Source organism: Temnothorax nylanderi, unplaced genomic scaffold, assembly GCF_030848795.1.
Source record: "Temnothorax nylanderi isolate EJ_2023f unplaced genomic scaffold, tnyl_v1.0 TNYL_tig0145_pilon, whole genome shotgun sequence".
NCBI classification, from domain to species: Eukaryota; Metazoa; Arthropoda; class Insecta; order Hymenoptera; family Formicidae; genus Temnothorax; species Temnothorax nylanderi.
This window is the reverse complement of record NW_027249207.1, coordinates 163,911-180,119: the sequence shown is the minus strand read 5'-3', so window position 1 is coordinate 180,119 and position 16,209 is coordinate 163,911. Positions and strand designations below refer to the sequence as shown.

Genomic DNA, 16,209 nt, shown 5'->3' with positions numbered 1-16,209 from the left:
TGACATTGCGGCGGTAATAGCGTCACGTACAAGAGTAAAGTATGTTAAATAAATTAGTTGCTGTATGTCGATTTTGGTATTGAAATAATTCTAGAATTAATTGCTCTTAAATAGTAAAATATCCTGGTTTTGAATTTATTTTAAAGTAAAAAATAGCCAAAAATTCTGGTGTATCGGTTTTTTTGTTTACGGTATTCTATACGTGTTTTTCAGGAGTGAGGGTGCTAGAGTAACACGAAGGCAGCATCCTCACTTTTGATATTAATTTCCTGCGAATGGATAGGAGCAATAAATTCAGTACTAGAATAATAAATTAGCAATAAATTTGTACTTAATTATACCGTATACTCTAACTTTTTTAAATAATGGGGTGCTAGGCTCACTCGTGTCGATCATGTCCGTAATGAATCAAGGCTCTGTTCCAAAAGTGCACGTTCCACTAAGGGCATGATTGCCAGCAGCCAAACTATCAAAGTTCTGTAACCGCGATAAACTTCATATTCAAGCACGAACTTCAAAAAGCAATTATCTTAATCTGGTATAATTTGCATTTCTCGCATCACGCACATACACACACACACACACACACACACACGATTTTATTTTATTCGTGCATAATTTAAATTCCGATATACTCGTATAAATTTTAAACATTATGGCCATCTGATCTATAATGCAGGATTATCGATAATAAGTTTTTACGTTGCTTTAAATAATAATTTTTATTTTTAACAACAAATCCGATTACGCGGTATTGAGAAATCGAGGAGCTCTGTAATTCAGGGCATGGCATAGCTGATACATTGTTTGGAACGTTGTTGCACGCTAAGATTAACGGATAATCCGTTATCCGACGATGCGGTTTGTCATTGCGGGACAAGCGATCACTATGGACGTTTAATCGTATCCCTCCATGACTTTTAATTAGAAGCCGCAATGACGGACTGTAGTTCAGGTATTGCGCAGTCGATACTCATCTCGAGCGCTACAATATACACGTTGGTCGGGAAGACACCTACACGTATTATCGACTGTGTAATAGAGTGATCCTCCACGCTCAATGACCTCGCTGCATACAGCATAATGAGGTGTTGAGAGTTACATTGCTGCTATATAACCGCATTCGCCTCTTCACTTTTTCTGCGGTTAAATAGATGGAACGCCGCGATGCACCATTCAGCAATAGTCGGTAAACACGGTCGATCATTTATTTTCAAGATCACTTCTTCGCGCGTCCGATTAATCGCTGAAATTGCTATATCATTCGAATCACGCGTCATAATTTAAAATAGTTTTTAATGTAAAATTGTCTGTTTGGGCTTATTTCGGGATACATGGCTGCGGCATAAAAATTTTTTTTAATAATTCACAAAGTACTTTTGAATAAAAGTGAAAGTGCCATAGACAATAATCTAAATTATTTGATATTTTGATTAATTCATTATGAACGAATTGTAAGTGTAACTAGTGCCGATCTATTGTCCAACAACCATTAGTTTCGTTATAATTGTTATATTATTGTCCAAAGGCACAATCTAAATTTCAATGATTTAATCGGCTTTTAATATTACATTGTACATTGAATACTTATTAATTTCCATTATTGTATATCGTTTAATTATAACGTATTCGTTATTTCGTAATAAATGGATTTTATCGTTAATCATTTTATGTATCATTTCTTCCAATGTATTAAACACAATACCTGTATCTATTATTACAGATATTTTATTCTGTTTTATATGTTTAAACGAATTTCGATTTGAAGGTCCTTGTGATTGGGAATTCGATGATTGATTTCGCAACTCTTTTAGCTGCTATTGCACATTTTCGCAAAAAAAAGGGGAAAAAAGAAAAATGCAGAGCTCAAAGCATATTGTTCTGACTCGACTGTATTTGCCGATGATTAAAATCCCATAAAACTCGTTGGCTATGACAATGAGCCGAAGGTGCTCCTCGAAGCGAGATAGGGAAAGCGAGCAATGTGGAAACGGATGGTCTCTAAGTTCATCGGAAAAAGTTTCGCGGCTACACTATATTTGCACCCCGAAATTAACATAAGAGACCCCCTTTTGCTAACCCGAACTTGAGCCTTCACTCGGAGAAACTTCGGAAAGGTCAGAGTCTGCAGCAGGTTTTCAGAGTTTACTCGACGGCGAACGTAAGCGGGCATCGTGTCTCGTTATTCACGCTGTCCGATTTCTTTCGCGCTCGCACGTACTTGCCGCGGGCTTGTGTTTGCCGTTCCATTAGCCGGAAAAATGTATGAATATGCAGCAAGAACGGCTTATCCGCGCTGTTCACGTCATACGGATTTACGTGTCAGTGTCCCCGACATCATACTTAATTATATTTCTTAGCGACGCGACGAAAAAAGTTCTCTAGCTTCGGATTAGTTCTCTAACTATACGGAGCTATTAACCGGACATCGGAATCATTTTCTATCCACGTTAAAATGATTTTTATGGCATCTCCGTGAAACTTCTCTCTGGTCCGATATATTTCCAATTTATAAGTCAGATACTTAATTTATATCTTGTATATTAACGAAATTTTACAATTCGCGGACATCTCTTCTCCTTTAATTACTATAATTAAATTTTACTAATATTAAATACTGGCAAATAAAAAAAAGAGTTACATAAAAAGAGGATAATGTTTTGTAATAAATGTTTTATAATATTAGATATCGCGTGTACATCGACGCTCAATGCCAAATTGATGACGCATATGTTGCGGTGTGCATAATTAGCGACGTTTGGAATTATTAATAGAAGGATTTATTAGTCCCGCTGTACATATCCGGCATATATCACTCGATGATATGCATTCGTACTTTCATGTAGCGTGTTATTGAAATATACATCCAATTTGAAGATAGAAATATACATTCAAAGATAGTCACTTGCATGTTATATTAGGGAGATACGTCTCAATCGCGGGACCAACACAGAATATTATTAATAATGATGAACTGCAAAAAATGGCGCACCGATAATCAGCGTAAATGCGAATCGAACGATTAGTTAATTTCATTCCTCAAAAGATAGAAAAAGGAGAAATAGCGGATAATAAAGTGGTAAAGCGAGAAACTGAAAATGATAGGTACATCACGCGGTGATATACATATAGCAAAAATTGAAAAACATTTGTTAAACTACATTGAATTAATTAACTCATAACAAGTTTGTTCCTAAAGTGGGTTACGTTACCTGACACTCGTACGTCCCATTGTCTCTTTCTTGGACGTATTTTATTTGAAGGGTCCAATCGTCCGAGCCCTCGGGATGCAGTACTTGAAATCGCTCGTCGTTCGTATATGTGAACATGGAGCTTGTTAAAACGTGAAAGTCACGTCGCCGGATCCACGATATCTAAAACATAAATATTAATTGATGGTCAGTGATAATATTAATGAATATTCAAAAGACCATTTAATTAGTTTTGCAACAAGAAATAAAAAATAGATGAAATCTATAGTGAAAAATATGAGAAATTTTACATCTCTCATGTAAATGAATTTTGTCTTAATACGGGGAATACTTTAATTTAGCAAATTAAAAAGTTAAAATGTTAAAATGTTAAAATAAATAATCTATTTAATTTGCCAGACACATTCATAACAGAATATAAAAGACATACATTGAATTTTAATTGAAATAAATATTGTTAAAAAAATGTGGAGCTACCAGCACGTATATTTGCGTTCATATAAATTGAATTAACATAACCGATTGGATTAAAACTGAAAATAATACGTCAGGCGTTTTTAATGGCTCTTGATGAGCATGCCAAAATTATTATTTCTATAGATGTAAAAAAGTCATAATAAAATGGTAGTGGTACAAAAACGTCACTCTTATGTAAATAATATCAATCTGTATATTGCGTGAAACAGGAAAGAGATTCGGTACAGTCATGAATATGTCATGTTAAAATAATCCTGTTTGATACATTGGCGTTTTGTGTAAATAAAGCGAAAAAGATGAACGACCGTTATATTATACCACGTAAAATGGAAACGTGTTTAACTTTATATAACAACTGCGAAAATTTTTGAAGTAAAATGTTTTGTTATATTACCTCTACACGTGTACAGTAATTTGATCACAAAACCTATTTTAATTGAACGTTAGACTATTACAAAAATGCAATCACGTGCACGTAAACATTTCACGAAATTTAATTATAATCTGACTGTAACGAATTAGACACTCTTGCTGCATCTTGTTTTTCATATGACGTCAAACAAAGATAGAAATTTATCTTTTTTAGATAACAAGTTATTCTTTTACTCCAACTACACTGATATTTTAATGTAAAAAAATTTCATCAGAAAACTTTTATTGTTAAATCCTCAGCGTGCAAAATTGTTATAACATTCTTTCTACGCAAAACAAGGAATACACAAATGGAAAGAAATAATAAACCGGTCTGTCGCTGGTCTTGTCACTTTTGGAGATATAAATATTAAAATAATAATTATTTTCATGAAATGCACAATTTTGTAGATATAAATATGAAAAGAGAATGAAGAAAAAAAAATCGTTTATATGTCCCGCAAGCCATTTTCGTGTTTCTCGCAATTACAATCGCCATTGTTTATCAAACGAGAGAGTTTGCGAAACGGAGTCTGTGGAGAACTGGTTTTAGCGGTACTTAGTAACTTCGCCCCTGCTCAAACGCTACGACCTATCTTGGGACCCGGTGGGACCGAGCACGATATTGCATAAATAGTAAAATTGTGAGAGCCGGAAATACGATCCCGACCTCCGGGGGAATGCGGCAGACCTGCCCGCATTCTCCTCAGACGGAGCTGCCTGCTTCCTTCCTCTCTGTTGATGCTTTAAGATCATTGTAGAAAGAGAATGCATAAAACATAAGGTATAAACCTCGCGGCCAATCACGGCATCTCTATCGAATTGCCACTGCCACGTATGAAGCATATAAATGCCGCGCGATATCAGATTACGTGCAATGAAATAAATTTCCACGTTTTTATTTCGATGACGAGCAAATCGATAAATATGTATAGATGAAAACTTTTAGATTTTAATTTAATTAAATTAATTATTGTCTTTTTCTTAATTCATCGTGCAATTAAATATCTTTTTTAATTCACATTGTGAATTTATTGAAATTGTATAAACTAACACTTTTCAATTCTTAATTTCGACCGCGACATAAGAATAAATAATTTCTTTAATTAGATCCAACAGTATTACTTCAAAGAGTATAAAATATTTCAACGAATATTTAAAAAATTTCATCAAATATGTAAAATCAGATTTGAAACGGCACATTAAATATTTCGTAGCAATAATATTAAGTTTTTACAGTACTTGCCGTTTTATGCAAATAGAGAGAAATGTGTTGACCCAATTGTTTGCCAACTGTGCTAACATTTAGCATAATATATACGATTCATCTTGGAAATATATATTTATATATATATGTGCTTCTTTCTATTTTAAGTAAGCTAAATAGCAAGAGAAATTGCAAAGTCGCGTTTACATCGATGTAAATATGCTAATTTCTGGTGCAGCATTATGTTTACGTAATAATATTAATTTGCAGACTTTTCACGAGCGCTTGCAAGCTGGACAAGATGCTCGGAAATTTCAAGTGGCGAAACTTCAACGCAGTATGATTGCCAGCTCTGCGCTACAATCAAGTGCTTCAATGTTTCCAAGCATTCGGAAGAGATCGCTTCGTCCGAAAGCATTAAACCACTTGAGGTACTTCGATCGGTTTCAAACTTTAGATTGATGTGAAATTTCTTGGTAAACCAATTATTATGGATTTGCTTTTCTTCTTCTGTGATCTGTATAAAAGTTGAGCTTATAGAGTACCTATACGTTTTCGAAGAAATGATCACGAGAAACATAGAAGGATGAAGCAATGATCTAACACGATAATTGCCAGCTTGGCGTAATTTTTCCTTAGATGTGCATTGGAATTTTGATTTTGATTGTGGTAAGAGAGGACCATTTCATTGAACTTTAGATTCTCGAGTCAAGCATGTACTTCTGTTATACCTCGTTGACGGTTATTTTTCTGGATTTGCGTATATCTGTCGCCTGTATTTAAGCATTCCTTTTGATGGCTTTGCAAGTACGCTTTACAAGATTAAACGTGGAGCCGTATACTGAAAAGAAATCTTGTTTTTTTTTCTGGCCAGAACGATCTCGTCCAATAGTGATTCAGGGAGAAGAGTTTGTTCCGACGACTCTTGAGACTCGATGAGAGCTCCGGACGAAAGGCATACCCGACGTGGAAAGTTTACGTCGTCGAAATTTCGACAGAACAACCGGCGAGGTCGATTCTATTGCCGTGTAGAGTGCAGCAGTCTGTATGATGTATGTAGGTCACCGTTTCTCTCATCCTTTTACGTGCAGTGGACCATCGGTGCATCAATTGAAAGAAGTATGTCGCTATGTTGCGGGTACGTCGGTGTATATTCGTGCGATACTTGAAGACATGTTTGAAAAAGTACCAGACAAACGGGCGAAAACATGTTGGCTTCTGTATATCGCGTGATACACACGAAAACTTTTCAAAGATGTATCTTTCTTTGTTCTTTACTGTTTTCCATCATTTATCTGTTACGAGATTCAACATGTTAATCCAATGCTACGTAATAATTTTAGAAGAGATCTATTATCTACAATAGTAATTCTATTATCTAATAAAAATATAGAGATATAAGTATTGGATATTTCATTATCAATTTGCTTAAGAGCAAAATTAATAAAACTGAATATCTTCTTAATCATTAATTTGCTTCATACTGTGTAATTTATTCAATGAAGAGAGAAAGAGAACATATTCCGGAAGCAGATTGGTGATGGGTACAATGAGTAACATTAGGTTCATGTAACCTCCATGGATGACTGACCACAGCCAGTGCTTGGTTATCTCGCTAAAGGGTTAGGTCAGGTATATCCTGTCTGGCTTTTCAGTTTCTGTTTCACGCTACTCGAACATCATGAAACATTATGGTTGCGGTATTTGCCGTCTGAAGTTCCGCGGGTAGCCGCAAATGTTATTTTCGAACATCACGCTACTTTATCATAATACTATATCTACGTTTTGATTTCGGTCAAAATATTTGCGGGCCAAATTAATTTGTAGTTAGACAGACAATAATAAAGTTATACATCATGTTGAGTCTCGTATACGCACAATAGATATTACATCTAGTTCGATAAGTGCAATGTGAATGCTATAGCATTTTGGCTTGTATTAACGAAGCAGATAAAACGATTAGATTTATCCTTATTATATTTCAATAAATCTAGTACGAGATTTTAGGCAATTATGACCCTTGACCCTACCTGACATAAAATAAGAAGCTGTCGGTAAAAAATTGTTAGTAAAAAATTGATAACAAGTTGAGTATAAAAAAACTTCTATTTATTTTATTACAAAATTAAAAAAGAATAGAAGTAATTTGATATGCTCAAATATCACAAAACAAGATAAAGATTATTTGTTTTCTGTAATCTATTAATTTAATTCAAGAATGGTTAGATATTCATAACATAAACGATATAAGATTTTCAATCTCTCGATTATTTCACGTAAAAGCTTAAATGCCATACCTATAATTTTTTTTACATACACTTTATATTGCCGACTTTTATGCACCATTGTAAAGCGCTTTGGATCTTGGTCATAAAAAATACATCATCCCTTCTCTCTGCAGAGTTTACAGAAAAGAAATCATCCTTTTAAGATTATAGTGCCGCGTTATTCGGATCATGGCATCGCGCGGAATCTTTCGGTGTGCGCGTGATCGGAAAGATCGCGTAATATGCAACGTGATATCAGATGGAGTGGGAACGACCGGAAGCTCGGTCGCGCGACGAAATCGTTTCGGTTATCGAAGTGATCGCGCGAGATCGTCAATGGCGAGGAAAAAAATTGGGGAAAGAAACCGAAAAAGAAAATACACACGTTATGGAGAGTGGAGCGATAACGTGGAGAGTCTCCGCGTTGCGTGCCGGCTCGTTTCGTATCACCGCTCGAACGGAACGAAGCGTGATTGCTGGCGCTATCTCGGGACACGCGAGATCGCTCGGTTATACGAGCGCGCGATCCGGCGATAACCCGTGCCGGTCCCGCCACCGATTGTTAACGCGTTAATGGAGTTACTAAATGCGAACGCGCGCACAGTCCCTCAACACAACGCGCGGCCGCTTCTGTGCATCTCACGTTCTCTCTTCCTCTCCCTCCCCCCTCCTCTCTATCTCTCTCTCACCTAGTTAATAAACAACCAAACGAAATTAACGTGCCTAAGCGGATTAACGCGCCGCGGGCGAAACGTCGCAGCTACGCTATCGCATGCTGCGACAATGGACCTGTCGCATGATATCGATCCACACACCTTCCGATACACTTTGGGAGTTAAATTGCGAGAGAAGGAGAGAGGATTAAATTTATTTTAATGAAACGCGATGTAATTTTCTTACATCGCACGGGCAATTTGAGAAAAATTAAAGGAGGGAAATATTCTTACTATTTAGATCTTATATTAAATCTGATTATCTTAAATCTGATCTTAAGTAATCTTTTAAGATTCAGTCGTTTTTAAACTTATGTAAATATAAAATTGGATTATAAATACTGCCCTATAGTTGGATATTATTTTAAATATTTAAATAAATTTATTAAAATCTAAATCTAAAATCTTAATTTTATTTCTATTTATGCTCGCGGAATAATGATTTGCGAGTCTGTTATGTAACGATTAAGAATTATATAAAAAAAATGTAATATATTCAATTACAAAAACTTTGAAATAATCGTTTGTCTTTTCTATTTGGCAATGTCCGAATATCCCAAGCGTCTCATTCAATGTGCGCCCTTCGAGACATCATAAACAGTTCAATAAAATGAACGGCGGATTAGCCCGTGTGCGGCAGACGACGGGTTTGCTTAGCCTACTACAACTAGGGGACAATGGACCGACCTGTCGGATAACCCAAATCTGTCGGCCGACTCCGGCAGTTACCGCTGCTCGTTGCCAAGATGAGTGGTCGGCACGAGTCCATCGTCGGGAATTCTGAGGTCGGGACGTGCAGTTTCGGCGCAATAAATGATCGCGTCCACGCTGCTTTCCGCATACAATTGTAATGAGAAATGTTTCCCCGAAGGGACTACAAATCAGTACCTCGGAATCGACGCCAGTTCGCATTTTGTACAGATAGGAAGGGAAATGTCCTGGATACCTGCGAGAGTGTGCTTCCTCCTCCCGCACCGTAGAATCTCTCAATTCCGCAACATCTCCGTAATTCTAAATCCGAATGGATGATTTATTGAAATCTGCGATTCCAATACACTCTCTTTGCACATTTAGATGCCACTCTTAGTAATTATTGGATTATACTTCGGCATCAGCTGCTGTTTTAATAACCGCTATCACTTTCTCATGCAGTCCGTCATAAATCATCATACACATATTTTCATTCATTCGCTTTTGCTGGTTAGGAAGATATGTGACTTCCGCGTCCTTTAAAGTCATGTCACATGATTTAAGGAACGGCCAGCGGTCGACTTTATGAAAGCATCGATATCCTGGATGTTATTTTTAATCCCGTGATATATCGACTGCATGCAACGTGGTTGATGGTTCAGGGGTTAATCGTGAAATATTATTATGCCACTGAAAGCGCACATGTGCGTCGTTAAATAACGTTGAATATAAAAAAAAGTCATAAAGCAGCGAAAAACTTGTATGTACATATTATGCCGCGACTATTAACAAAGAGAACCTTCGCGAAATTATTGATTGTCCGGTAGGATTGAGAGATATCATTGAGACATTAATCTTTCACAAGATCCCTCTCTTATTGTGGTTATCGATTTATCGAACGACGCGCACACAAGCGAGGGGTTGAAATTAATGTCTGAAGGCGGAAGTGGACCATTACGACGACCAAATCCATGGCTTCAATTCAACCGCGACGATCGTCAAGACAAAGGACCCTTGTCCCTCAAAGACGCCAAGTCAGATATCCCGCTGGGTTTCCTGCTCCCCGCACCTGCGTTCGATGTTAAACCACATTTCATACTAATTACGCTAGTTTACAAAACCACATATTTCATCCTTCTCTTATATGTACTCTCATTGGTGCGCTTCGAGAAAATTACAGTGGGAATGTAAGGAACTATATTTGCGATTCTAACAGACCTTAAGATAAATCCAGGAAATTAATCTTTTATAAATAGAATATTTCGCATATATTCTAATGATGCAAATATAAATATAACGTTGTTTATTTAAAATCTTTCCCAAAAAAATATTTTAATATCTTAAAAGTCTATCGTGCACATATTTCATATTTATTTCTTCATTCTTCAAAATAAACAACGTATTATCGTATCTTTATATGGAAATCTTTCATAGAGATCATACCCATTCGTATCCATCTTTGGAAATACAATTTTAAAATCTGAATTGAATAGTACATTAGCTTTATACAACTTCAAATCTGATCGTTTATTTAAAGATTGATCAACTAAAGTAACTGCGCGCAAAGAAATTAAATAATAATCATTTTAATCGAATTAACCATTCTTTGGTCAATATCAAAATACTTCTTCATACACATCTCAGTGAATTTATTTAGTCTTCTTCCCAATTCAAGTTTTATCTCGGCACGAAGTGGCTTTCCCGATCCAATAAAGTACGCCGCGTTAATTATCGGAATTTCGAAGGGTAATTCATTAATATCGCTCTCTAGCGATGCTGCACGAATCGATACCGCTGCCGCAAGAAAGAAAGTGAGTGGGTGAGTGAGCGCGCGAGCGCGCGCGCACGCAAGAGAGAGAGAGAGAGAGAGAGAGAGAGAGAGAGAGAGAGCGCTTTTCCCTCCAATAAAAAATCAACAAGATGTTGATAAGCAATTTTCGTGTTTAACTTGACACCTTTTGCTTTCGTGCATTCCCAATGTCACTGTTATGCGCATTGACCATGGACAGGGAAAAAAAATCCTCTCAGACGCGATACTAATAGCGCGGTGCGCGGCTTCGCAGAGAGCGCCGGCCGCTCTATCAAAATTACTTCGCGGTGTTCGACTTTTCGTCGCCATCAATCTTTCCTGGTTTGACTGCTAACGCGATAAAGCAGTTACGCCGTGCGCCAGGATCGAGCGGACCGGCCAGCTCGTCGAATTCGTCATAAATAATTGAATTAAAAGCAACGACGTCGTAAGTGAATTTGCGGATCACCCAACCGGCGGGATTTCTGAGTGATTTCATCTAGCCGATTCGCGACTGCTTCGTTCGCGGCATTTGAGATTTCACAGAAAATCACTTTTTTATCATCTCGAAGCTCCGAAGATAATCGGTCTCTTGGGAATGTTGCGTTTGGAAATAAACGTGCTAACTTTTTTATTACCATTTATATTCACAATAAACTGTTATAAATATATCGCATTCTTTCCATTATGGTTAAAATATATAACAATTTATAAGAGAACTAGCTCTTATAAATTGTCACAAAATTTCAAAAATATAAATAAAATTTCCTAATTATCTACTAAAAATATTTGCACAGAATTCTCCAATAATTAATAAAATTATATGTATACAATAATAACAAAATGAGAATGTAAGAAATGATTTTCTTTAGCATCATAAATCCTTCAATTTGTTTATTATCATTTGATTACTAATTACTGTTAACATATTGTAATATATTAAAATAAATAATAAATTAAAATTTTATGAATCAACTATCTCTCATTAATGTAACAGACACATTTTTTTTTTCATTTTATTTCATATAAATAAAATTTCAACTATTTCAATGAAAAATTCACTGATTTTATGTTTCAATAAACTTTTCGTAAAACGGGATTACGACATAATGATTGTAACGTTTATTTTACCAGTTTTATGAAAAGTATTGTTTAAAAAATCTCGCAGTTTTAGAATCGTAAAATATCATTTTTCTCCATTCCATAAACTGTTGAAGTCAAATTAGGTGAGTCATAAAGCTTTATATAAGCTGATATTTTCTCATTTGAAATTATCAGCAGAGTTTGTAAATTATTTAACGATCAAATAACGTTCGTTAATAATATAATTTAATTATTTTAACTTGTGGTTTATCAGTTAAATTTCATTAAAATTGAGAATCTCGACGTTTTACAAACACAAGTGGGTCGTTATTTTGCATGCAGCGAAACACATGAAATTTCGTGACGTTAGCGCGATATCTTATATTACAATTTAGGAATTGTAATTAAACGAAATGATGGTTGAATTATATAAAATAAGCAAACAAATTAATTAATCGCTCGATAAACATTTCCGAAATTGGAAATCCAAATAAACTTCGTAAACACAAACATATCATTACCAGTGTAAAAGAAAGCAATAATGTGCTCTTAATGGAAGTTAAATTTCGTATAAATCATTGCGTTGCGGAAGTATCGATCATATGTCATCAAAATCGGTCGGACGTCGAGACGAAGGTTTAAAATAGAAAGTTTGAAAGCACTAATGTTGTTCGACAACATTGAGCAATAGCCGACTTTCGGTCGTATGATATCCGATCCTATAAATTCCACAATGACGAAGAAGACTATGATGGCTGATACTGTGTGAGCTTAGTTCGCTGCTCTTACGTGAAAGTTCCTAAGTTCCCGGACCGAATCGTCGTCGTTGTAAGGATGTCCTTTCGAATTGGGGCGGATTTGTCGCGGTCATCGGCTTTTTGCTGGCATCAATCTTGCACGCCCCTGCGAGCGATTTAGCGTATCGATGCCGAGCCATCGAATACAAGATGATGCAATAGTGACGCGTAGAAGAGATGGCTCTAGAACGGCTTTTATTCTTCCATCTTATTATGAAATATTGATGATCGAAATAAGGACGATGAGAGGATAAAATCGATCTCTCAGAAGAAAGTCGCTGCAGGCTTGATAAAGACATTCCCAGCAGGCGCCATTATTGCGTCTATCTGTATCCAATACGAGCTCCTCGTTTTCCGTGGAATCGCATACCGATTACCGTGCTCTCAGCAGGGTTCAATGCGTCGCGATCATCGATCGCCTTACCACTCCGAAGCGTCAGAGTGGATGTGCGAAAGGAGGCCATTACGTTCGTGTACATGAATAAATTTGTATGGAGTTGTTCTATGGTTACACGGGACAAGATTAACCGTGTACTACGTTCGTGTTGCTATTGCGTAGGCATTAGCATAACTTCTCATACGTAGGCATTATCTCTACGTAAATTATATACGATAAAGCGTCATGAAATAAAAGCATACCCTGAATCTAAAAAAAAAACCATTGAAATATGTTACGTTACTGTACTGCTGCAAGTAATTTACTGGAATTTGCCAGGAGAGAGAGAGAGAGAGAGAGAGAGAGAGAGAGAGAGAGAGAGAGAGAGAGAGAGAGAGAGAGAGAGAGAGAGAGAGAGAGAGAGAGAGAGAGAGAGAGAGAGAGAGAGAGAGGGAGAGAGAGAAAGAGAGAGAGAGAAGTGTTCTTGATAAAAACTAGGAGAAAACTTTTTGTGTGATTATGATAATTTGACACTTCTGCCGAATTTTCTAAATGCTCTACCGTTACTTTTCCGATACATCAAGAAACAATATAAATGATATACTTGGTATGGTTAGATATCTTGCTTCAGGAGGAAAATAAAGGAGAAAACGTATATCTCTTAATATAATCGATATGAGTTAATTATATAATTAAAAATATATAATTAAACATCCGCATCGATGGGCAATTATTTCAAATAAATTTTATTGCATCTCAGAATACGTAAATGTATCATCAAGTTATTTTACCTCGTAACTGATACATAATCACGATAGCTCCATGTGCAAACACAAATTTTCTGTCATACCTTTCTTTATGAAATGTACACAAAAGCACGATAAGAACCTCGAGAAGAGAATCGCAAAATCGACATAAAAGGCCAAAAGAGGCATAATAATCATTCGAGAGAAATCGGCTCGTCGTACTTAAAAGTCCCGATTGCGACTCGATTCGCCCATTCGTTGAAAATCGGTCGGTTCTTTTAAGAGTTTCTCTCGCGACGATGCAAAGGGTTACATAGTTGCTTTCTTACCTCGGCATCGGAAACGGTTCTCTCTGCCAAATTGCGAACTTTGCAGTGCAGAAAGGCGGTGCCGCCCAATTGCACCGTGACGTTAGAAACGGTGTTGTTGTCGTTCGCCTCGTTCACTCTCTGCAGCTCGTCGAGATTGCTGAACCAAAGGGCCTTCCAATCCGACGGGATGTTGTAGGGCACGCGTCGATCTGAGGAAAGAAAGATGACCAGCGGGTATAATCACGGTAATTTAATTAAGTCGATTGTCTTGGCGAGGGGTAGGGGGGAAGAGGGGGAGCAACTCGACAAACGACGCCGCAATTACCGGGCGAAGGCTATCGCCGGCAGCAAACTTTTTTATCAAGGCAAAGAAAAATAGAAGTTATAAAGGCGGTGGAAACGCCGGGAGAAAACAAACGCGGAACTGAGCCTGAATTCCGCTTGTTTTACCCCGACTCTCGTGAATTAGAAACTACTTTCCGCGCTCCGGCCCTTTCTGAATTACCTTGTTATTAAATTTTTTAGGAAGACGACCTGTGCACCCGCGCGCTCCGCTCATTTCTTTCGATGTAAATCACCGGGGAAATGCGCTGTACGAGTTATGGGGCATTTTGCACATCGCCATAACGACGTCTTGCGGCATTATTTGAACAGCATGTACGAAGCCGTATATACGTATATCCCAACAAGTTTACGGCAAATAGGAAAAATATTGTTATCAAGTATGCATGGCATTGTATATCACTTGTATATTACTTGTAATTTAATATGCGGTCTGAAACGGTTGGCGACAGCGTAAAATTTGATTTTTACATTTATAGTTCTGATCCTCGCGGGGTCACTGCTTTGCATGCTTTTTATTTTAGAAAAAAAAAAACTGCATAGCGTGGTTTTATTTACTTGATCGCGTTACATGGCGCATATATCCGCGATATCGAAAGCGCGGTAACGGTAATATTTTGACTGCGATCTTCCACATCGTTTGAATAATTTGAGTGCACGCTTCGCCACACTGCTTCTCGACAAATGAAATTCCCGGTATTTGTGATGCAGCCGAAAGAGCGAAAGACGCGAAAGAATTTTTTTTCCCTTCATGTATGCGCGCGCTTTGTTAAAATTTTCACGGATACGACCTATTTCCGGGCAGCGCAGGTGATTTAGAATGTTTGCCCTCGACAGCAGATTACGATTCAAGGAAACTGCGCCGCTGGTGTGGCAAGCTCGAATGTGCCTGCTTCTCGTCCTGACCTCATTTGAATAATCCATGGATACGTAACGGACGTACATGCCTTTTACGCCGTGCGAACGCGTTCGCATAAAAAAAAGGAAGAAAAGGAAAAAAGATGCGCGTGGCGGGGTGCATACGCGATACGCTCACCGAAAACGCGACCGTCCGCGTCGCATTCGCAAAACTTTATTCATGTTACCCTCGGAATTACTATGGACCAAATCTTTCAACACTCATGGTTTTACGCTCGTATATATATAAAAAAAAAATAAAATTTACGAGTCTAGTTTCCACTGGGAAGGAGAAAGATTTTATCGAATATAAAATGTGTATCTATTTTTTTTTTCATTACTTTAAAAGAAAAGAAGAAAAATCATGAGATATATAGATATTACATCTTTTAAAAGACATACATATTCAAATAACGCATATCATATTCTACTTTACTATTATTTTTATCTCAGACATCTCACATATCATTCGGATATCGTACATATTTAATTTTAATTCAAATTTGATTAAATCCTATATTCACTTTATAGAACTAAAAAAATCGGATTTGTTCCTTAAATAGAAAAAATTTGAAAGTTTTATGGGTCAAATTGACCGAGTGATTCAGCTATCGACATTTTCGACAAGTGCTCTTAAATTAGAAATTAGATCTTTGACAAGTCCTGAAAGTAAGAAATCAAATAATTACTGTGTAAAATGAGTAATTATTCATACTTCTAAAAACGTATAACGCCAAAAAATAATAGATTTACCTATTGACAGAAAAACCTATAAATGAAAAATGCATCGACCTTCAATACGGATCTCTTTGTTTAAATCTTATAATAAGCACAGCTCCACAGCTAAGCTATACTTTTTAGTTTGATAATGTGAATACAAATGTACATACA

General features: G+C 36.7%; 1 protein-coding gene across 11 annotated transcripts in view; it reads right to left on the bottom strand.

Moving 5' to 3' along the window:
- Positions 1 to 16,209, bottom strand: part of Dpr12 (defective proboscis extension response 12) — a 256,117-nt gene that overhangs the window by 83,666 nt on the left and 156,242 nt on the right. For all 11 annotated transcript variants that reach the window (XM_071714743.1, XM_071714740.1, XM_071714735.1 and 8 more), the window contains 2 exons: positions 14,098 to 14,288; positions 3,213 to 3,374 (listed from right to left, as the gene is read on the bottom strand). In XM_071714743.1, coding sequence (XP_071570844.1) covers positions 3,213 to 3,374; positions 14,098 to 14,288 — 353 coding nt within the window. The remainder of the gene's footprint in view (positions 1 to 3,212; positions 3,375 to 14,097; positions 14,289 to 16,209) is intronic.